Source organism: Chelonia mydas, chromosome 26 (genome assembly GCF_015237465.2).
Source record: "Chelonia mydas isolate rCheMyd1 chromosome 26, rCheMyd1.pri.v2, whole genome shotgun sequence".
Classification (NCBI taxonomy): domain Eukaryota; kingdom Metazoa; phylum Chordata; order Testudines; family Cheloniidae; genus Chelonia; species Chelonia mydas.
Window position 1 is genome coordinate 11,673,679 of NC_057859.1, and position 23,888 is coordinate 11,697,566.

Sequence of the window (23,888 nt, forward strand, 5' to 3'; positions counted from 1 at the left end):
AATCAGAAAATACCCACCAGCTACAGAAAACCCTAAATAGGCTCATGTCACACCAAGGCCTTCACATGCAGGCCAAGAATCCTGAAAGCTTATATTGTCCTTCCACCAAAGTAGGTCAACCCGTGGGTCATATTGTACTATTGGGAGCTGGTGTATCAGTAACTCTAATGACTTCAAAGATCTGGCCCTCCGATAGCAGGACTCTCCACTGGCCTCAGGGGTTCTGCTTAAGGCCTGATGGCAAGATCTCAAGTTGCAGTGGGAGAGATCTAGGTTGGATATTAGGAAACACTATTTCACTAGGAGGGTGGTGAAGCACTGGAATGGGTTACCTAGGGAAGTGGTGGAATCTTCATCCTTTGAGGTTTTTAGGGCCCGGCTTGACGAAGCCCTGGCTGGGATGATTTAGTTGGGGTTGGTCCTGCTTTGGGCAGGGAATTGGACTAGATGACCTCCTGAGGTCTCTTCCAACCCTAATCTTCTATGATTAAGTCTGCTAAGAAGATTTTGCTACATTCCATGGCTGCAGCACACAGGCCGGGGATCGTTCTTTGGTTCAAAGTGGGGTGGTCCCTAGCCTAAGCATCCTGATAGGTCATTTGCTGTGTCTCTTCCCTTTTGAGTGGGTGCTACCATTGTGTCACTGATTTGCAAGCCAGGCTGTCGATGCCAACCCAGGACCGAGACTGCAGAGATGGGATGATGGGGGTGACAGCAGGGAATGCATATGGTGGGGTGGCCTGCAAACGAGGTAAGTCACAACCAGCTTAGAAATCAGGCATGATCCTGAGATGTGCAAGTGCCCTCAGGTACCGCTAGAATTTTCTCCTGCTTGCAATGAAGTCCAGGGCAAGACTCCAGTGAATTATACTAGGTGCAGGCTCTGTATGGCACAAGAACCGCTCTATGCTATCTAATACTGGGCCTGCCACTCGGCCTGATTCTGCTAGGTTCGAATGGAGCATCCGGTTCTCCTCCCAAGCCCGTCACTATGGTATCCAAGCAGCTTCCAAAGGTATTTGGAATAATCGGACCCTACAAGACTTGGGCGAATGAGCGTCTCGTCACTCACAGTTCCATCTTCTAGGCACAAAAGTACCTTCTGCTTCAAGTCTACCTTAAAAATAAATCCTCGGTGCAATAAAGAGGGTAACAGGCAAAGTGGCAGATCCTGAGCTGGGGTAAATCTTAGTAGCTCTGCTAACTTGAGGAACTGGTTGGTTTTTTTAAAATTTGGTCTTTCTCCCTCCCCCGCCCCACATTAAGGATTCACAGGGTTTTCCATGAGATCCCCCGCTCAGGCTCCATTGCAGCCCTGCTTTGAAGCACTTACCCCCATGCACCCATCCATATCCAGCAAAGCACATCCTGAAGTTCTGTTGACTTCACTGGGCTGTAAGCACGTGTTTGAGTGCTTTGCTAAACAGAGCTGCTCTGCTGAATTGGGGCCACAGTGATTGATGCTCTTCTGGGCGGGGCGTCTTTTAAAAATGACAAACAATTTGTCTTTCCACCTGGTCAAATCTTACTTCCCTGTGCAGTGCAGATGATAGGGTGAACATGATCTTTTCTTAGATGCATTTTGCAAGATGCTCTCTGCTGTATTTTCCTGAAAGTCCAGCCTAGGTGAAGTACCAAAATGCTCAGATTGAAAGAAGTGTTGATGTCGAGTTTTAAAATATGCTAACCTGGATTTTGATTTTATTGCAAAACACATTACTTTAGAAACTAGGTTTGAGAGTGTGCTACACAGGAAGCATTACCAAAGCAAAGCAAAATGAAATCTGTTCGGGTGATGATCCCCCTCTTTAAAGATGGCAGCTAGACAACAGCCTCTGAGCATATTCTCAAGAGGTTATATCCCATGAATAATGAACCTGTCAGATCTGCTTTGGGATTGGCTCTGGCTGTTCACTATTGTATACTTACAAACATTTTGTACACAGTAACCAAAATATACACTATTGCACTTCCCTTTAGCTAGCATGATTGCCGTGCAAAATTTGCTTTAGCTACTCATGACAGAACGAAGTGTAGTCCTGTTTTTGCCAAAGCTCAATGGAAAAAAATGGAAATGATAAAAAAGGAAAATGGAGGTACTGTACTGCAATTTAGGTAGTAACAGAGGTTGGTATTTTCAAATCTAGCTATGGAATTTAGGGACACAATTCCCATTATTTGTAATTGCCCCTAGTCAGCTTTTAAAATCTCAACCATAAAATGGTAATATCTAGCAGCCTGTTTATATAAACACAGGTATTTTCCCCAGATAGATAAAATGAAGATGTTAATTAAGTACAAGATTGTTTCATTAATGTTACCCCTGATTTATCTGAGAACAATCACAAGGTAGAAATTTGAAGGAGGACTTCATAAATGAAGTATTTTGAGAGCAAAGGTACCATATAAAAAGAACATAATATAATTCTGTCTATTGTTTGTATTTTTTAATAAATTGACAAATTTAGGAAGCACGTTGCGCAGAAAAGAGCCTGAAAATGAAGGGTAAATTCAACACCTATTTTAAAGGGGAAATGCAAGCAGAATGTAGCCATTTGTATACACAGTGCTGTAAATGCAGAGTAGCTGCAATCGAGTAATTTACGAGGTCACATTTACATTGATGTAACCGAGCGCAGAATCTGTTCCCAGCAGTCTGGTGACGTACTCAATTTTTCATCACGTTGAAAGAGTATCCTCCTCCCACAAATCAAGCCTCTCGTCCTCTTAGCAAGTAGCACGGGGTCTCAAGAACACAGGGCCCAGTCTTACAGGGTCCTGAGCATTCTGAGGGGCGCTCAGCACCCAGAACTCCTACAGAATTCAAAAGTTGTTGAAGGTATTTAGCAGCTCTTAGGGCTTGTCTTTATGGTGCATTACTATGTGGCAAGTCAGGGTGTGAATCTACAGTGCCCCTGAATCTACAGCGCCCCTTCTCCTGAGTAGACACCGCTATGAGGCAGTGAAAGTCCTGGAGTGCAGTCTGCCGTAATACTGCTTGAAAGCTAAGTAGCCAAGTCTAGTATGCTAAGCCACACTCCAGCACTTTCAGGTCGTTGTTGTTGCATCCACATAGGAGGTTGCTACATGGCAAACGGACATACTATAGATTTATACCCTGCCTTGCTGTGTTAGAAAGACATTGCAGAATCAGGCCTGTTATTTAGGGCCAAGAGACTTCTGAGGCATGGAGCATCTGCAACATTCCATGAAGTCAATGGGAGCTGAGGACCTCGCAATCATTATTCGAGACAATCGGCAGCTTGAGATACTCGGTCCCTCAGTAACTGGTTACATATCATAGAATATCAGGGTTGGAAGGGATCTCAGGAGGTCATCTAGTCCAACCCCCTGCTCACCTCCCCTGGCTGAGTAAATTTCCCATCCTTAAGACATTCCTGAAAAGTTTGTTCACAATAGGATGTGACAAGAGCTGATTGAAAGATGCCAATTACTTCTCACAGGGCGTTATGTACTGTTTAAATTTTCCAAAAAGGCACGTTTTGCAGAAGGAAAAAAAAAGGAAGCCAAAAATAGGCAAAGCTTTCAGTTTTTCATAAAAACTTAGAAAATTTCAACTCCAGTGAAGATTTTCCACAAAAACTCTTCATTTGGGTCAAAGAGCCATTTTTCATTCCAAAATTGATAAAATTCAGCCAGCTGTTGATAGGATTCACATGCTTTCTATTGCTGCCTCTCTCCCTTGTGGATAGGAGCCCAAGACAAACATCAAAAGGGCAGATTTCACCGGTGAGCCCAGCTCTGAGCAAGGAACGGGGTGTATGCTGCACCAGTCCTTTAACAACTCTGGAAGGCATTGTGACTCAGTAACAATCCCCTCCTTGTTTCCCCATGGCTCTGGTGAGGAATAGTTTTCTGCTAGCCTATGCCAGGAGAAAGTTACAATCTCCCGGCATCAGCTTAGTTGCATTGGCCAGTGCATTGGAGAGGGAGAGGTTCGGTTCATTCTCCTCCTCTTCTAATCCTGCACGCCTGACCCAAAATCCAGGTACCCCAGGCAGAGGCAGAAAGGGGTGGGTCCTTATTCCCACGCCCAAGCATATAGTCCAATTTAACTGTCTAACCATGGTCCCCCCTTTCTCTATCCCCTCCTTTCTTATCTCCTCATTCCTTGTACATTTGATGTAGACTGGAAGCTCTTTGGAGCAGGGCCTTTCTATAAAAGTCAACCCTGCTGGAAACTGAAATGCAGCCCAGATTGTCTATTTATCGACAGCCACTAATAAAAAAACCCCTAAGGAATCAATTGCTAACAAAAGGAAAATTGACTTTGTGTCTCTTTGTTGGTGTTGATGTGACCAAAGGCAGAAATGGGGCTCAACAAGAATGTGTGAAAACAAGATTGCATGGGAATCCATAGGGTAGCCAAGCATAGTAAAAGCACCTAAATAATATATAGCAATTTGATAATGGGTTACTGAACATGGTCCTCCTTATGAAGCGATGCTTACAAGCACCAAAGCTCTGAGACATAATATTATTAATAAATAAAAACTAGCCAATGTGTCTGAAGAGGTTCAGCATGGTGGTTTGCAAAACACTGTGCTATATTATTAAAGATATCGATTTTTATCCCAGAAAGGCTCATACTGAGTCTGACCACAGAATTTCACCCAAGATTCTCAGCATAGTTTCTGTGATGCAAAGCATAAGCCCTTCTAGCAAAGCAGAACGCACTACATTTGCTTGCCAAACGGTACTGCTGTGGTTATGATGAGAAGTGTTTCTTTAATCGGCAAAATAAGCCAATAGCTTTGACACTTCCTCACACTCCAGAGACACTGGGTTTATCAAGGCTAAGGAGGAATACTTCTGGGAAAGCCCCTTGCTAAAACAACAGCCGCTTATGTGCAGAACTGAATATGACATTCATGTAAAGAAACAACAAATAAGGCCACTTTGCCTTGGCCGAAGACAAAAGACAGAATCAGATGTTACCTGTCTTTTTGGAACCTAGCAAATCAGGGCCCATCAAGGGCCTATAGTTACCTCCTTTCAGGCTTGATTTGGATTTTGACACGGATCCTGAGTTTCTTACTAATGTTTATTTTGGTGGTGCCTATGGACCATTTAAGAGCAGAGCTCCATTGTGCTAGGGGCTGTACAAACCCAAGAGCAGATAGTTCCCTGCTCTGAAGAAGTTACATTTCACACAGACAAAGGGTGCGGGGAAAGGAATAGAACACACAGAGACAGAAAGATCTATGTGACAACAGCAAACATGATGTTTGTTCCAGGATTTATTTATTTATTGCTGTCAGAGGTGCTGGTTAGTTCAGAGTATATTTGCTGAACAGAAAAACCAGGAAAGGGAGAGGGGCGAGTGGGCAGAACAACACTCCCAGGGATTGTGTCTGATTGTTTTGTTGTCTTGGGGCATCACTGTTTGGGTTACTCTGAACATATACAGTAAATACCCTAGCAGGGACAGTGCCTTGTCCAAGGTCCTGATCTCCTTCTGCTCAACCAGGAAGTCAGTCCTGCAGATCTGTCCCTAGCGAGTCCCCGCCCCAAAGCCATTCAGCATGGCCCAGCCTCTGCTCACTCTAGAGCTATGTTAGCAAGAGCTATTTAAATATTTTACATCTGTGGCTGCAGGTATGGATACAGCAGAACGGCGTGCATTGGTAAAAGGGCTCATCTCCATCTGCACTAATTAGGGAAACAGTGTTACCAGGCTGCTAGCAACTGTGTTTAAAGGCCCGATTCAGAGGTGGCATAAACACCCATGTAAACAGCACCGCAGTAAATAGGCATCTGCTATTGTGATCAGTGAATACAATGTCCGTGTCGAGAGGGAGAAAGGGAACATGGCAGGAAAATCCACCAAGTAGAGGGTTTAAAGAGGTGTCAGATAAAACCAAGATGGCGTTTTACTCTCCCACTATCTTTTTTTCTGCTTCAGCCTCACACTTCTGCGAGTTCAGTGTGTAAATTATGCCCACTTATTGACCGGCAGAGTGCAGCAGTATTCATATAGACCTATATTAAACACAGTGGGATGATTTTACCCATCACTGACATACAGCCACATGTGAGGTGGAACACAGAGGCTTTTCAGCAATACAGGACAACACCATGGAAAGACAGGAGATGGAGCAAACAGAAGGCTGCAAATAAGGTCCCCAGAGAGCAGAATAACCCCTACTGGAATTCGTCTAGGATGCCAGGCAAGCAGCTCAACTTCTGCTAAGATTGCAGTGGGCTCTTAAAGCCACGTACAGTCTTTCAGCTAATTTATGACAGAGGGGCCCCTTCGAACGTCGTTCGCTATCTGACCCCTGTGCTGAGGCTTTAATGCAGAACTTAGCTCGAGGCAAGAGTGTTGCCAAATAAGCCGTCACTTTCTGCAGCCTGCTGGGCTTACGTGGCGGACTCTGCTCCTTGTACAGACCACACCCAGCATGTGAGAGTGGACAGTATCGCAGCCCAGAGTGGAAGCACCTGCATGCTGTTCAGTGCCTGATTAATCTTTCAGAGATGCTCACTCACACAGCTTCGTTTTATAAGTGTATTAATAATGTACAGCAGTGGAATTTGCAATATGGCTCTGTACCAGGCAGATGCACCAAGTGCTGTGATTTAGACACCAGAGGGATAGGGCCTGATTCTCTTCACACTGGTGGAAATCCACTCACTTCAGCGGAATTACTCCTGCATCAGGGAGAAAATAATCTGGGGCAGACAGTCTCTATGGAAATAAGCCCCTTCTCACTGGCACCAGTTTTAGAAAATCCATTTTCAGAGCCACCTGTGAGGAAAGGGGAGGATGTGGTCTTTGGAAATCCGTTGTCACGGGCTAGTTTGTGGCTACACGGTCTGCCCTAACAGAAGGGCAGCGTGTTTGTACGTCAGCCACGGAGCAACAAAGGGAGGGAAGAAAACCTCACAGTAAGTGAAATGGAATGTGTTTTGTCTCTCTAACCTCTTTAGAATCATAGAAGATGAGGGTTGGAAGGACCTCAGGAGGTCATCTAGTCCAACCCCCTGCTCAAAGCAGGACCAACACCCACTAAATCATCCCAGCCAGAGCTTTGTCAAGCCAGGCCTTAAAATTCCTTCAGGTGTGACTGGCGATGGATGGAAACGCAATCTTTCCTAGTGGTAGTGCCCCGTTAGGGCTCATTCAGAAGATGGGCCCCATGCCCACCCTGTGAACATTGTGCTGAATGTTATTCAGAGTTTTTCAGAAGCTGGCTGAGGTTCTATCATGCTGTTAAAGGGAACATTGTAATATAGGGCTTTACTGGAGATAGGCGCATCCGCAGTGGTCTTTAGAAACAGAGCAACAGAAAGCGTGTAAGTCTCCTCTCCATGTTCGATCAAACTACTGCTGCAATGGAAGTTTTTTTTTCAATGCGTCCTCCAAAACTTATTTTTACAACTCGTAAACAAGGGGTCATAAGTTGCAAAGCAAGGCAGATAAATCAGAAAGACAGGTGGCCTGAAAGAACACTGATAAAGGGCCATTGTATTCACTCCAACAATGGCTGGGAGGATTGTTTTGCAAAATACTGAAAGTGAAGAACACGCTAATAAAAGCAGTGGACGTTATTATTTAAGTAGCAACATCCATTCAGATCCCGGTGTTTATGTGTCCACATCATAAAGCTCAACACTGCATTGGCAGCATTGTTTCATAGCCTCAGCAGAAGCCCCAACACCTGAATGTGTCCCCCCTGGCTCTCGAGATGATGCCTCTTGGTAGAGGTGAGGCACAGTGACCATGGAAGTGTGAAGGAGACTTACACAGTACCTGAAACACATCCATCTCCAGAGCCGTCTATCTGGCACTCGTCAGGAGCACTGAATTCACACAGGGATTTCCCAGACCAGCAGGCATTCCGTCTCCTTTCCCCACCTCCCAGGTTAATTCAAACGCATCATTGATTAAAGATGCATTTCTAATGCCATTTCCCAGAGTGCTTTCTGGCTGCAGGCAGAAGCATCAATTATTCATCCAGCCCAAGCATCTGCTCCACGGCATTGAAGTCTCAGGGGGTTCACTTTAAGTCATGGTGGGGCCCAGGTTGTATGTTTCGTGCGTGTTGACATATCCAGGATCCAAAGGGCTCTGTGTCATGCATCGGCGGTGGTGTAGAACATAGCTCCAATAAGGGGCCCAAGAATCTGAAACAGCACCTGCATAGCTGGTTTCAAGGACACCCCATTTGCCCTGAAAGGGTACGTCTACACTTGACTTTTCAGTCACGTTAGCATATGTAACTAACCTACGGAAATGAACTGATTCCAGTGTGCATACTACACAAATATTAGTCCTTATTTGTGTTTAACCGTAGCTACATACTCAGGAACATACATTTGTAAGGTGGTGATGCTAGAATATACAGTCATGTTAGTTACCATGTGTTAACACCGCTGAAAAAGTCAAATATAGATTTGTCCAAGCAGTGGCTAGGTCCTTTCGGATCCCGCACTGGAATAGGGGATAATGCAATGAAATTCTTTGCGTACCAAAAATTTTGACTTCTTTAAGTGCATAAGGAATGGTAGATCAGAACCCATCTGTTTTTCCGGAGCCACGGGTCATTATAACCTAGCGATAAAGTGGAATAAGTGGAAACCATACTATTAAGTTGTTGGTTTCAATAGGGTTAGATGGATGTAAACCAAAAGGCAGAAAGTGTCCTAATATCTGCACCATAGTGTGTTCTTCCCAGCCAACCCACTTTTTCATCTTGCCGGGTGAAATGTCTTTCTAGGAAGCTTTCCAAGATTGATCTGTCTCCTGTTCATTTGCAGAGAAAAATGAGACTGACCAGCAAAGGCTTTACAGCCTTCAAGGCATTTTCCCACCATTTAAAACAAAAAAACAAAATTCAACCCAATGTTTAACATGGCCACCTGGGATGCTTAAAACCTAGATCATTTCCTTCATGAATCTCTCTTCCTCCATTGCCCAAAGGGGTTTGTTAGCTGCCCACCTCCCCCCAAAAAGAAAAGAGTGATGGGGGAAAGTATTCAAGAAGGAAATAAGTTGCTGTTTCAAATACACATGGGCTTGAGCTGCTAAGTTGGAGTCGAGTTGTTTGGAGAAGCTGAAGGACATGGAGAGCAGGGGGGGTCAGACCATTACAGAAATAGGAGTTGTCATAGTTGGATACAAACAGTAAACACATTATTATTTATATGGTGTCTAAGTGTACATGGCAATTTGCAAACAAAGGACAAGTAATAAATTTTTCAAAAGCACTTAAGTCCCATTTCCAAAGTGACTTAGCACTCAAGAGCCTTAGTTTTAATGAAAGTCAATGGGATTCAGGCTAAGTGCTTTAGCCTCTCTTGAAGAGAGGACTTACCCAATGCCATTGCACTAAAGAGCTTCCAGCAAAGGTCCACTCATAGAATATCAGAGTTGGAAGGGACCTCAGGAGGTCATCTAGTCCAACCCCCTGCTCAAAGCAGGACCAATCCCCAACTAAATTTCACTCATTTCAAACCTGGACTCATAAGAGCAACCCCCACCTGTTTAGAACAGAACTGCTATCAAGAACTAATCACACGAGTAACGGTTTCTAGGATGGGGCCTCACGTTTGGTATTCGACAATGATGTAATTGGGGTCGGGGGTTAAGGTTTGCCCCCAAAAAGGGCAGTCACAGACCATCTTGGTAAATTCCAGGAAGCAGTACTTTCGTACCTTGCCTATCCAGAATCACATCCTCTTAAAATGTATCCATTAGATTTTAATGTAGGATCCACATGAGAATGGACAATTCCTGCTTTACTCAACATATGCTCTGTTCAGAGAGCAGCTAAAGGATTTCAGCTGAATATAAAATAACCATGGAAATGAAGACTATCTTCCTCATTTAGCCAACTAGGGTATCAGAACATGGAGCCTATAGTTGTAGGAGGATGCGTTGCAATCAGAAAGACAGAATTTCCAAGTAAAGCAATAGTTTATTCAGGGTACAAGAATGGAGGGGTTAGATGGGAGTGGTTAGTAAAGAGTGTTTACGCAGTCTACTATGCGCATTGCAGAATTAAGAGGTAAATGATTGTGCCCGTAAGGGAATGCGACATGAAGACTAGAAAACATTTTTATGGATTTCAACAAGCTATTGATGACTAAAAATTCTGAAGCCTGATCGTCTTTTTTGTTTATGTCTGAGTGTTCAAGAACCCTAAACTACATACACACTGTCTAGCTACACAATTGTATGCCTACATTAGCTAAAAGCCCATGAAAATACACAGAAGGCACCATCTGTAGGCAATTTAGGTATGCTGTTATGCATCTAGATTGCGTGCACAATGCTGTGACTGCACACAAATCTGGTGAGTGGGAAAATGCATCTAGCCACTTGCACGCACAAGTCAATAAACGCACATGCAACCGTCCTCTTGAGAATACAGCAGCGAGTGAAGATGATTGACAGAGGGCCACGGGAATTTTAAAGGAGGCATTTGAAGGAGTGGGAGGTGTTTCACGGAGGGGCACAGAGGATGGCGTGCAGAACAGAGTGGGAGAATGAGGCTCAGGGATCTGCGTGGGATGAGAGAACAAGGTGGGGAGGCAGAGGAAGTGACAGCTGAGATTAATTACATAGAGACAAATTGGAACAAGGGGGGAGGCAAATGAGTTACGTGACAGCACTGAGGCTAAAAACGAAAGACTCTACAAGCTGCAAGTGGAGGTCTGGACAGATGAAACACTGAATAAACCATGCAAGAACACACCCCAAAAGGGGAAAGTGCTTGTTCCAGTACCTAAAAATACATGAAAAGAAAAGGAGTATTTGTGGCACCTTAGAGACTAACAGATTTATTTGAGCATAAGCTTTCATTAGCTACAGCTCACTTCATTGGATGCATTCTTTTTCTTTTTGCGAATACAGACTAACACGGCTGCTACTCTGAAACCCAAAAATACATGTGCCTTTAAATGCTAGAGCAGGCAGTAGGAGGGAAAAGTTAACCCTCTTAAAGACAGGAGCATCTCCAAAGATGAGAGATTGTAATTACTTTGCATCTGCTTTCAACTACCTGAAAGGAGGTTCTAAAGGGGATGGATCTAGACTGTTCTCAGTGGTAGCAGATGACAGAACAAGGAGCGATGGTCTCAAGTTGAAGTGGGGGAGGTTTAGGTTGGATATTAGGAAAAACTTTTTCACCAGGAGGGTGGGGAAGCACTGGAATGGGTTACCTAGGGAGGTGGTGGAATCTCCTTTCTTTGAGGTTTTTAAAGTCACGCTTGACAAAGCCCTGGCTGGGATGATTTAGTTGGGGATTGGTCCTGCTGTGAGCAGGGGGTTGGACTAGATGATCTCCTGAGGTCCCTTCCAACCCTGATATTCTAGGATTCTATAACTGGAGCAGGGGACGCGAAAGGGAACAAGTCACCATGGGAGGCTGGTGTCCTGATTCCAGAGCTCAGGCAGCAGGTACACGACAGGCTTTGAGCTGCATTTGCAAACCCAGTAAAATGAAGCAGAGCTATGCAGGGTTTTGGAAATCAGGAGAGTAATTCTGCAGTAGACAGGGAGCCTGTGGAGGTCTTTGAGGATGAGACCCATAGCCTGATGAAGATCCACAAAAGCAACTAGACTTTATTTCCTAGATTGCTTTTAATGACCAGTCTTACCACTCATCACCAGAGCATGTCAAGAGTGGGGAACACAATATAGGCAGAGGAGCTAATACATGTCTTGTGTATGGTGCCAGTTACTCCAGTCCATTTTATTTATGACTCAGTTAGTAGTCAGAATTAATCAGGTCTTTCCAAAGTCACCACATATATATTAAGGATCTCACTACAGCCAAATCTGACCATCTAAAATAAAAAACTGATTGGGTGACCAGTGTCCTAAAATATACAAAACACTCTACATTCAGATTACTGCACCCAAACAAATCCTCCTGTTCTTTTTGAAGACCAATCATAATGGCTACAAATTCCACTGATATACTGGGGGAAGAACTGATGTGTAAGCTGCAGTGCAAGATTCAGACACTTATTCTTGGCCAGCCAGATTTTCCAGAAGTGCACAGTACCCACAATTAGGGTCAAATTTTAAAAAGAACCCAGCATTCATTTAAGCACCTAAATGAAAGTGGCCAAATTTTCCATAAGAGCCCAGCACCCACTGAGAAAAATGGAGAATCCACTCTCCTGCACATGGAGAACAATTAGTGTAGTAATCAGAAGCCCCTGTCAAGATCAGGGCCCTTTTGGTTTGGGAGCCCCTGCTCCATTCTCTACTAAATATAAACGCTATCCAAGCAGGACTGTTTGGTCCTTTTGAAATATCCCAGTGAACTGCATCAGAGTATATATCTCAAAAGTATAAATCTCATACATATTTTAGTGCTCATTGTTAAATTCCAAGAACAAGGTAAAGGAAACCCTGATTTAAGATAAATGTCACTGAAACAAAATGAGCGGCTGTGAGGTCACATCGGTAGAAGGAATTCTGAACAGCAGACGGAGAGGAAGCATCGTGATGCACAAGGTTTAAGAGAAGAAATGATGCCCCCTCTGCTCACTCAGGGCTACTCACCAACTTGACATTCCTTCAGTCCTGCTGCTCAAGTGTCCCTCGTTTTGAAGGACGTCACTTTAGTCCAAAAGTTCCACATAGACCTGGTATCTCCTCACTGTTACTGCTGAAGATTTACCTCAGAAATAAAGAATCAGGAAAGGAAGGCTAAGTCATTTATACCAAAGGAAGGAATGCCATGCAACCTTTTGATTGTCCTGCATCGATAGTCAGGGCAACGCTCATTCTGAGTCTCTCACACATGCCGTGCTACATTTGGGCCTTGGCAGGTGGGGAGTTGCGGACTCCATCTTGACACAAAAATCCAAGATGGCAGCTCTTCAATAGAGCAGGTCTCCGCAAAGCCTGTTCACATCTTTTTTGCCTGGGAAACATACCCTAGCTGCAACACCACAATACATTAGAGGTTGGAAAATTAATCCCAATCTTAGACACCTCAGAGACTGGGGCAAGTTACAAATGCATACTGGTCTGGGCCTATGATTGGTAGCACTTCAAGCAAGAACTCTAGGGTAAAGCCAGGTTCACCTCCTCTACTCCTGTTGGTAGATGAGGGACTCCAGCTATGAAGCACTGTGGCTAAGGAGTAGCCTCAAAGAACTGAATTCCCCTTAAGTCTGGCCCTGACCTTAAAGCCATACATCTGCAGTAAAACCTAGAAGAACAAGAGTACCCTGAGAGACTCATTCATGTTTAAGTTTCAAGAGCTCAGACATTCTGAGAGTACTGATGAGAAACCAACTTAGTCACCGGCTATTTGGTGTCACTGTCTATCACCCACCGTCCACGTCTGTGTGCAAATGCAGTGACCAAGAAGTCACATAAAAGGGGTAAATGGAACTAGCCAGGCCAAGGTAAATTGCACCTTCAGTTTATTCAGAGGATACACAAGCACCTGAAATGTGTTACTTTATGCTTAATTGCATTTTAGAGCTCCTGTGGTATGTGCTGTCCAGACACACTGGGGTCTCAGTTGGGGGCGGGATCTCTAGGAACTAGTGTAATAGAAATAAAGAATAGTGACCATGTTTATGGTTTCTGAGCTTACTGTGTATTAGCTTCTCACCCCATATTTATCAGCAGGGGAGGTGGTGTGTGGAACAGGCCTTTGTAAACCCATTCAGCAACAATCCACGTGGAGTCAGAGAAACAAGGGAGCCTGGTAACAAACCCAGAATCAGTGACCTCTTGTTTTGCATATTGATCACCTAGATGTAAACCACATCTCTCGATTGTCGGCTACAGTCAACATCCAGGATATAGCAGCAGATCAGTGGTTCTCTACACACACACACTTTCCTCCCCGTGATTTGCTGTCCTAAAGGTCATACACCTATGTTCACCTCTGGCCCTCCGAATAACCGGATGAGTTATGTTTTTGTAGCTCTGGAGATGCAACTACTCCCCTGACTTCAACTGTATGCGATTAGAATTCAGGAGAAAGCCCCAAATGCCCCGACATTTTGATTAGTCATGCTCTCTTGTTCTGCAGTAAAAACCCTACTGTCCAAGTTACTTCCTAAGAGATGGTTCACGTACTAATGCGGGTCTGACGATGGAGATCCAGACCAAACTCCAGCCCACCAGTTCACATTTGACAGGTTATCACAAACGACCTCTTCCCACATGTCATGCATTAGGGAGAAACACCTGTGTCTGGCTGAATTTAGCCTCTGGAGCATTTTGATGCCACAAGCTCATTTGACACTAATTTACAAAATTTTTCATCCCCTTGCCCCACCCTGCCCGTTGTTAAATCAGAAGGCGTTGGAGAGAGTTTACGTTGCTGCGGAACAGGCCTTTTGACAGGTGTGAACGAGTTATTTCTAAACTGAGAAGTGAATAGGTAACATCAACAAGCCTGATCAAAGAACTGACACGGAGAAAGTGAGTTTTGTCATAAGTTATGAATTACGGGGCACTGGAATAGAAGAGGGTTAAATTTAGTTGCCACTCACTTTTTAATCTGGGATAAAGGGTTTTGATACAGAAAGACGAAGGGCAAAATGTTCAGAAGTATTTGAGATCTTGGCACCTCAATCCCATTACTTTCAAGGGGATTGAACTTCCATTGTCTAAGTCCTTCAGGTTCTGCTGAAAATAAATGTTCCCCAAAGCCTGCACATGCATCTTTAGACTATTATCATGGTCATGTCCCCTGCATTGACAGAAGACATTCCTTTCCCATGACGTCTTGTCGACACACCCAGTCTCCGTGGCACTGACTATGCTAGGAAAATTAGGACCTGTAATTTGTGCCGCTCAGTGGAACAGGACATGTAGATAAGGCTGATGAGAGTGGGGAAAAGTGGGGGGGACAATTGTACTTGGCTCAGGGCCCCCCACCAAATATCTATAGCAAGTGAAATGTAGCAAACATGATGTACCAGGGATGAAAATTTCTCTCCGCAGGCCTGCACATTGATGAAATGCCAGAATCTTACCTGTGTCCCCTAATCTTCCTCAGAATAGAAGATATGGTAGTAAAAGCCCCTGAATCTACACACCAGCCTGCACCTTTGACACACCCAGCAAAGCTGTATCGGGGTGAGTGGCAGGTGCTAACTGCGCAGACACAGGCTTTGTAACCCAGATCTGTCAGAAATACAGTATTTCAGTGCCTAGAAACTTTAGTTTCCATCCTCAAGGTCCCCACATTCAGCACCTGGGAGCACCAGAGATTCCAATTCTACTTTGTGGTATGGTTTTCCACGAATTAACCAAAAAATCAAGCTGCATGGGAGAGGCAGCAGGAGAAGAAGAGATATCCCCAGTTTATAGATATTCAGAGAACCCCCAAATATCCCTCCAAGTGACTTCATATCGCTGAGTATTTACAAAAACCTATAATTAAGGATTGATATAAATGGGCAGACATAGCTTCATTTAAATTCCGACCATAGTCATAATGTCTCAGAGTGCTGGCCACTCTCAGAAAGGGTTGTTGTCCACAGACTTGGACGCTATGAAGTGCCAGATTCACGCACATTATACATCTTGGGTTCAGCTCAGTGGGGAACAGCTGATCTGACGGTACTTTAGAGAACTGTGAAGAAGCGGGGGTGGGGAAGAGAAGCGAGCAGATGTGCAGCGACCCTGTGTCACAGAAATAAATGTATCAAGCTTCAGATGGGGAGGACAAAAGAAAGTGGTTTGCATTCAGTGGGGAAGGCCAAACCCAGATAGTCCAAAAAAATTATGCAGGAGGGACACTAAAATCAGTGATTTTAAAGTTGCTCTCTTAACTGCCCTGGAAAAGGTTAGAGAACCAGCACATGCAAAATAAATAGTACAGTGAGTCATTCATATTAGTCTCAGCATCAAAAGGTTTAACATTTCAGCCACTCCACAAGACCCAGACCAGCCCCTCTGCAGCCAAGTGTCCCTGCAGGAATTGCTGCCTAGGAAACAAGAGGGATTCCCTGAGATCAAACGATGCGGAAGCCATACAGCAGTCTCACCAGACAAAAAACATTTTTTGTCCCTAAATAAAAGCGATGGGGGGGGGCTCAGCTGTCTGAGGTGTATGATCTCTCCTGTATCCCCATTAAAATGTGCAACAAGATCTTCTATTGCAGACATTTGGAATACAGTCAGATGGGGGTTGGAGGGGGGATTATCTCTTGCAAATTATGCTTTTGGAGCATTCCATTTCAAGAAAGGCACTGACTCCCATCTTACTTGCCCTGAAGAATGCACTTATTAGCCCTTGAGAGACTCCACCTGAGGCAGCAGACAATGCACCATGTTAGACTTGCAGGAATTAAATTCAAACACATCAACATCACTATGCCCAAAGTCTCCCAGCCACACTGGCATTCAGAGACCTGCGTGGGTTTAGCAAGGAGCAGGGAACCTTGGCTTGAATTTACAAATATATAGTAGATACACAAACAGAACAGCCAAAGGAGTGAGGGGTTGCATTACTCCAAAATTGCTTACCTCTTTAAGCATCTTCTAGCATCTGTTTCCCAGCCCTGATATCTGCAGTGATTAATCTCTTCTCCTGTGCCTTCCCAATCGAAACAGCTAAGCAGATGAGCTTGTTCCATCCATCCTGCAGGCTCTCTGATTTGACAGGTCAGCTGCAACAGCTTCCTTACCACGCCTGCCCGCTAGTCTACTTTCCAGCCAATATCACCCAGACATAGAGTTGGAAGAGAATTAGGGCTCCCGCACAGACCAGGGGGCGGGGGAGAATGCAGAAGGGAGGCTTCACTTCCTCCCACCCTCCTTACGTTGGCATCAAAATTAAATCCAGGGCTCACATGATGTTGGAGGGGAAGGCGTCTATTTGACAATACCTTTGATGACAAAAGGCCAACTCCCTACGCATTCCGGGCACCCTCTAGTGGCACATGTCTCCAACAGCAGGGCACAGGCTAGGGACTGCCATCCTTTACTGACTCTCTCTTGCTGCAGTGTGGAAAACATGATGCAATGAGGCATTTTTATGACCATGTTTTTTATATAGATGCAGCCATCCAACTAATTCCTCCACCATAGATTAACGAAAGCTATTGAGAGCCAGGAGTTTTGTCGACTGGGTTTTTTATTTTGGCGTTGAATAAAAACAATCCTGTCACTGAGTTAGATTGTGGAATAGTCTCCCAAGGGACATGATGTAAGGGCAGTAGGAATATCAGTTTATGGAACAATTCTGCACTAGCAGAGGGAAGGTGCTGAGTGGGTGAGAATTATTCCATTAATAACATACCACAAGGTTTCAAATTAGCATGGCCCTCTCTTATTTACACACACACACACACACACACACACACACACACCCTAATTTTTTTTTTAAACTCAGCTATTGTTTTTCAACATCAAAGCCTCAAATCCTGCCCAAGATCAAGAAGAGAACGTATACTCGGAAGATCTCAGAGCCTGTAGCTTCTCTGGAGAAGAGCCATTGGGAAACAAATATGGCAATAAGATCTTTCCCGTGAAGCGACACTCGCAAGTTGACTGCAGTGTCACTGAGATGATGTTACTCTGGAAAGCACACAAGAAGTGGCTAACGCAAGTTGCACGCTGGCTGGGAGTGGCAACGTGTTGGCGTTTAAGGTAGCGGAGAACGTTGTGACCTCTGCTACAAGGCCATGTATGGCTGATGATGAGCAAACCAGCTCCATGCTGGATGGTCTGTTGCAGAAGATGCATAGCCATGTGCACCTGAGAGCAGGAGTTATGGCTTGGAAGGACATACGTATATCACCATTAGGCTCCAGCAACTCAGGGTAAGATACTATGGGGACATGTAGCAGTATAAAAGCTTAAGATAGACAGGGAGTTAAGCCATAATGCCCACGCAAGCAACCCTGTGTGATGAGCAAGTTCAGATCCAGCAGCTAAAGCTAGGATTTGGGCTTTGTGTCTAGTACAGTGAAAATGGCTGTTAATTTTGGTTGGAGACTAAGCCAACTGGCGCTGCATTTTACCACTGGTGTTCTATGTACCTCCCAGGGAAGAGGTGGTCAGGGTTTTAGACTGGTCAGTTCTATTTCCAAAGAGGAACTGGGCTACCATGGGACGGGCCAGCCACGCTCTCTCTAGAGTTAATGGACATTTTGTCTGTATTAAGTGGGGGGGGAGGGGGAGAGAAATCAGGCCAGCAGAGCACATTTGTGTACTGTAGTAGATGGTGCTTCTCCATTCTATTTAAGGTACTCATATGTCACCAGTCACACCGTAGTATCTGAGCTCTGCCCAATCTTCAATGTATTTTCCCTCAATACTGCTGTGAGGTAGGGCAGTGCTGTTATCCCCATTTTACAGATAGGGGACAAAGGCACAGAGAGGTTAGTGACTTGCCCAAGGTCACACACAAAGTCTGTGGCGAAGGTAATTGACCCCCCCCCCCCACCCCATGTCTCTCAAGTCATAGACCAGTGCCCCAACCATAGATTCCAAGGCCAGAAGGGACCATTGTGATCTTCTAGTCTGACCTCTTGCATGACTCAGGCCAGCCCACAGAGCCAGCCCAAAATAATTCCTGTTAGAAACGTACACCCTGTTTCCACTTTGAATTTGTCCAGCTTCAGCTTCCAGCCACTGGATCATTTTATATCTGTCTGCTAGATTGAAGAGCCCATTTTCAAACATTTGCTCCCTCAACGGCTACTTCTAAACTGCGATCAAGTCGCCTCTTAACTTTCTCTTTGTTAAGCTCAATAAATGAAGCTCTGTACGTCTCTCACTATGAAGCATGTTTGCTAGTCCTTTAATCATTCTTGTGGCTCTGCTATGGACCCTCTTCCATTTAACAACATCCTTCTTGAACCGTGGGCATGGGAGCTGGACACAGTGTTCCAGCCACGGTTACACCAGAGTCAAATAACCTCTGGAACCCAACTTGAGATTCCTGTTTATGCATCCAAAAATTGCATTAGCCCTTATCGCACAGAATTACACTGGGAGCTCATGTTCTGCTGATTATCTATCATGATCCCTAAATCTTTGTCAGAGAGACTGCTTCCCAGGACAGAGTCCTCCATGGAGTATGGCCTATAGTCTTTGTTCCGAGATGTATACATTTAGCCATTTTAAAAACACATTGTTTACAGCCAACTTACCAGGCAATCCAAACTGCTTGGTAGCTGTGACCTGTCCTCTTCATTATTTACCACTCCCCCAATCTGTGTGTTATCTGCAAACTTGATCAGTGATTATATTTTCTTCCAGGTCATTAATAAAGGTGTTAAATAGCATGGGGTCAAGAACCAATCCCTGTGGGATCCCACTAGAAACACACCTGCTCAGATATGGTTCACCATTAACTATTACAGTGAGATCTCTCCACCACTGTTTAATGCACACTATGTTGATTTTATATCATTCTAGATTTTTTTAAATCAAAAAATAGAATCATAGAAGATTAGGGTTGGAAGACACCTCAGGAGGTCATCTAGTCCAACCCCCTACTCAAAACGGGACCAACACCAACTAAATTATCCCAGCCAGGGTTTTGTGAAGCCAGGCCTTAAAAACCTCTAAGGACAGAGATTCCACCACCTCCCTAGAATACAGAGGGACCTAGACAAATTAGAGGATTGGGCCAAAAGAAATCTGATGAGACTCAACAAGGACAAGTGCAGAGTCCTGCCCTTAGGACGGAAGAATCCCATGTGCCACTACAGAGTAGGGACATAATGGCTAGGCAGCAGTTCTGCAGAAAAGGACCTAGGGGTTATGGTGGACCAGAAGCTGGATATATGAGTGAACAGTGTGCCCTTGTTGCCAAGAAGGCCAAGGGCATTTTGGGCTGTATAAAGTAGGGGCATTGCCAGCAGATCGAGGAACGTGATCGTTCCCCTCTATTCGACACTAGTAAGGCCTCATCTGGAGTACTGTGTCCAGTTTTGGGCCCCACACTACATGAAGGATGTGGAAAAATTGGAAAGCGTCCAGCGGAGGGAAACAAAAATGATTAGGGGACTGGAACGCACGACTTAGGAGGAGAGGCTGAGGGAACTGGGATTGTTTAGTCTGCGGAAGAGAAGAATGAGGGGGGATTTGCTAGCTGCTTTCAACTACCTGAAAGGGGGTTCCAAAGAGGAAGGATCTAGACTGTTCTCAGTGGTGACATATGACAGAACGAGGAGCAATGGTCTCAAGTTGAAGTGTGGGAGGTTTAGGTTGGATATTAGGAAAAAAAATTTCACTAGGAGGATTGTGAAGCACTGGAATGGATTACCTAGGGAGGTGGTAGAATCTCCTTCCTTTGAGGTTTTTAAGGTCAGGCTTGACAAAGCCCTGGCTGGGATGATTTAGTTGGGGATTGGTCCTGCTTTGAGCAGGGGTTGGACTAGATGACGTCCTGAGGTCCCTTCCAACCCCGATATTCTATGATTCTAGGAACCCATTCCAGTGCTTCACCACCCTCCTAGTGAAATAGTGTTTCCTAATATCCAACCTAGACCTCCCCCACTGCAACTTGAGACCATTGCTCCTTGTTCTGTCATCTGCCACCCCTGGGAACAGTCTAGATCCATCCTCTTTGGAACCCCGCTTCAGGTAGTTGAAGGCTGCTATCAAATCCCCCCCTCACTCTTCTCTTCTGCAGACTAAACAAGCCCAGTTCCCTCAGCCTCTCCTCGTAAGTCATGTGCCCCGGTCCCCTGATCATTTTCGTTGCTCTCCGCTGGACTGTCTCCCATTTGTCCACATCCCTTCTGTAGTGGGGGGACCAAAACTGGACGCAGTACTCCAGGTGTGGCCTCACCAGCACCGAATAGAGGGGAACAATCACTTCCCTCCATCTGCTGGCAATGCTCCTCCTACAACATTTTGCAGCACCAAGTCAAATGCCTTACAGAAACCTAAGTACTACATCAACGGTATTACCTTTATCAACTGAACTTGTAATCTCATCAGAAAAGGATTTTCCATAAACCCATTTTAATTGGCATTAATTATATTCCCCTCTTTTAATTCTTTATTAATTGCGTCCTGTAGCAGCTGCTCCATCTTGCCAGGATCATCCTTCCTCTCTCCACTCTAGTCAACCCTGACTGTTTCTTCACACTCTTCCTAAACGGTTGCATAGCGTTCCTGTGCGCGATTAAACAGCGGTCAAGCTCTAGCCCAGAAGCTGCTGGTGTGACTAAACACTCCATCAGCTTGCTGGGAGCTGCTCAAGAAGGCTTGAGTCAATCTACGCAAAGCTCACGATCTCAAAGCAATGCAAGTTCTCTTTGGTAGATCATTACAAAACAGCTCCTGTGGATAAAATGCTTGGCGATGAAAGGTAATGAGAGATACTTGGCCCTTTTCTAGTGCTCCCCATGAGGGCACGGGGGGAGGGGGGTCGGGTATTCTCAGCTTTGCAGAAGTTATGTTTACTTGCCCTAGCCTAATTCTGTCACTGGATCACTGTGGACTACGTCTACACTACAAGCTAGCGGTGTGAGTCTCCTGCTTGTGGGCACGACTAGCGCCAGTATAAACAGCAGCGTAGCCATGGGTACTGGCAGCAGAGGATACTAAAGAGCCATGCTACACTCTATCTTTGCACTAGCTGAATGCGAGCAGGGGAATCGCGCCCCTAGTTCAGTATAGACACAGCCTCGGATTTTAGGAGCCCGAGGCGGGGAGCTCCTGCTCGAACCACTCGATTGTAGTGAGGGGTGGGAGGGGGGGTTCCAAAGCACTCTGCTTTGGCCTCACTCTGCTCACGTGGACGTCAAAGGTAGAGTTCCCATTGACTTCCGTGCAAGCAGAGCTAGGCCAATGCTGAGCGTGTTTCTCTTTAGGGGCAGGGACTGTGAGATTAGGTACAGCCCCTAGCACCGCCGCACCTCTGTCCTATTAGGCCTCAGGATGGCCCTACAGTACAAGTAATATTCAGACTGCTTACTCACTTTACATACTACTAATCCTTAATATTTATAAAAAGAAACTTTGAAGATGTAAGGCGCTAATTAAGCCTTAACACCCCATACGGGAGGAATTATCCGCATTTTATAGATATGGCAATGGAAATACAATTAACTCATTTGTCCAAAGCTGCAGAAAGGTATCAGACAGGGTTGGAACAAAGTTGCACATGGTCACTCTTGTCCTCTGCGTTATGTACCAGAACACGCCAGCAGTCAAATAGATAGCTTTTCTTGCAGTCTCCCTTACAAGAGAGTTCTTCCTTTTGTTACCTCTTCAGACAGGTGGTATGTACCACAGAATCATAGAAGATTAGGGTTGGAAGAGACCTCACAAGGTCATCTAGTCCAATCCCCTGCTCAAAGGACGATCACACACATATCCCTACCCCATGCCCCGGCTCTACAAAGAATCATTTCCCCAGCTTGGGATGCTTGGGGGTGGGATTTTTAGGAGTGCCGAGCAACCGATTTTAGCTGAAATCAATAAGCCCTGAAGGTGCTCAGCACCTCATCTCTTCTGACAAGACGGTCCAGGGTGTTTTAAAGAGACAGGATCCCCAAAACTACAGCACACAACAATCAGGGGCCAGTTTTGAAAATCTGGGCTTGAATGCTGGTTTGTAATTGCATCTCAGTTTAAAGATGAAAAGTTCATTGCGGAATTCGGAGGACAGAAGCTAACTTTATATAAAGGAGGAAGTTTTTATAACACAAGTCCATTTGTTTACTATATTAATGTTTGTCTACACACAGATTTGCACCAAAATAACTAGAGCTGTTTTCATTCACCCCTTTTGTTATTTCTAGGGTTGGCTGGAAAAAAAATTCATTTCATAATTTGTTTTTGTTCCCCATTTCAATAAATCTGCATTTTACAACAAAAACCTTTGTAAAAAAAAATTATAATAATTTCCAACCAGCTCTACTTATTTCTGTGCACATCTGTGCACCTGCTAGCCATTAAGAAAAGCGTTTCTTTTGCGAAATAAAACTAAGATCAGGCTTCAAGAGTGAAAAAAACCACAAGCTAGAGAGAACACTCAGCTTCTGGTAGTTTATTGATTTTTTTAAATAAAGTTTTCGTAAAGCAAAAAAAACCCATCCTGGGAAACTCAAGTTTTCATTAAATCTCACTTGAAAAGAAGATCATCCACGAATCCATAGTGTTTGACACCTGAAAGACAGTGTGGTTATGAGACCATAACTTGGAGCAGTTTTAGGAAGTGAAGTTACCTGGAAATGAAAAAAATATCTAGTGGCAGGGCTTGTCAAGATTCAGAGTTTAAGGCCAGAAGGAACTACCCGATGATCCAGTCTGACCTCCTGTGTATTACAGGCCACTAGCATCACCCAGCACCCGCACACGAAAGCCAACGACCAAAAGATTACAGCTCACAGGAGATTAGACTGTTCAATGACACAGGCAGAGAATAGGAGGGACCGAGGCACAGAGGCTGGTGCCCCTGAAATTATTAAGTGAGATATACCTAGAATGTGGACACCCTCAGAGGCTTACCTAGATTTATTTATGATGGGGCTCATTCCTGGTCACCCCTCCACTTTCATGCCACCCCTTGATTTTTACCCTCACAAATTGCAAAGGAGCAGATGCAGGAGGCATGCCAACACACGGCAGAGGAAACACCATCTTTCCTGTAGCCATACCTCGGGCCCAATCCTCAGCCTGCATAAATCAGCAATAGCTCCAGCATCTGGCCCAGAGCCTCCACTCACTATGGAGATCAAACACCTGTGCTTTCCCACCGAGTACTGCATGAGGATTTGTAGTATCAAGCTCCGTGCACTGTAATCGGACGGCAAATAAACTAAAAATGCCCTGCACCAGGTTATTAGATAGTACAGACAACTTACTTCAGCCTAGTCAGGAGAGCTGGCCATTTTAGTGATTTGTTTGATACACCTTTAAAAAAAGAAATTCGGACACTTTATTCAAAGATATTCAT

The 23,888-nt window shown here is 44.8% G+C and overlaps 2 protein-coding genes across 10 annotated transcripts in view; both read right to left on the minus strand.

Annotated features, from left to right (window-relative positions):
* The window catches only part of ADD2 (adducin 2), a 97,070-nt gene extending 80,243 nt beyond the window's left edge, over positions 1-16,827 (minus strand). The window contains exons 1-2 of one of the 3 annotated variants that reach the window (XM_037886490.2): positions 16,487-16,827; positions 12,545-12,662 (exon numbers count right to left, since the gene is read on the minus strand). The gene's annotated coding sequence lies outside the window, so the exon portion shown is untranslated. Of the gene's footprint in view, positions 1-12,544; positions 12,663-14,988; positions 15,036-16,486 lie in introns of those variants that run through there. The other 2 variants (XM_043536438.1, XM_037886491.2) reach the window with 2 other exon arrangements.
* The window catches only part of FIGLA (folliculogenesis specific bHLH transcription factor), a 50,253-nt gene that overhangs the window by 17,799 nt on the left and 8,566 nt on the right, over positions 1-23,888 (minus strand). For 3 of the 7 annotated variants that reach the window (XM_043536439.1, XM_043536440.1, XM_043536441.1), the window contains exon 5: positions 2,713-2,814. The exons of 1 other annotated variant lie outside the window; for it this stretch is intronic. In XM_043536439.1, coding sequence (XP_043392374.1) covers positions 2,728-2,814 — 87 coding nt within the window. In that variant the 3' untranslated portion in view covers positions 2,713-2,727. Of the gene's footprint in view, positions 1-2,712; positions 2,815-22,927; positions 23,158-23,796; positions 23,846-23,888 lie in introns of those variants that run through there. 3 more of the 7 variants (XM_037886122.2, XM_043536444.1, XM_043536442.1) reach the window with 3 other exon arrangements.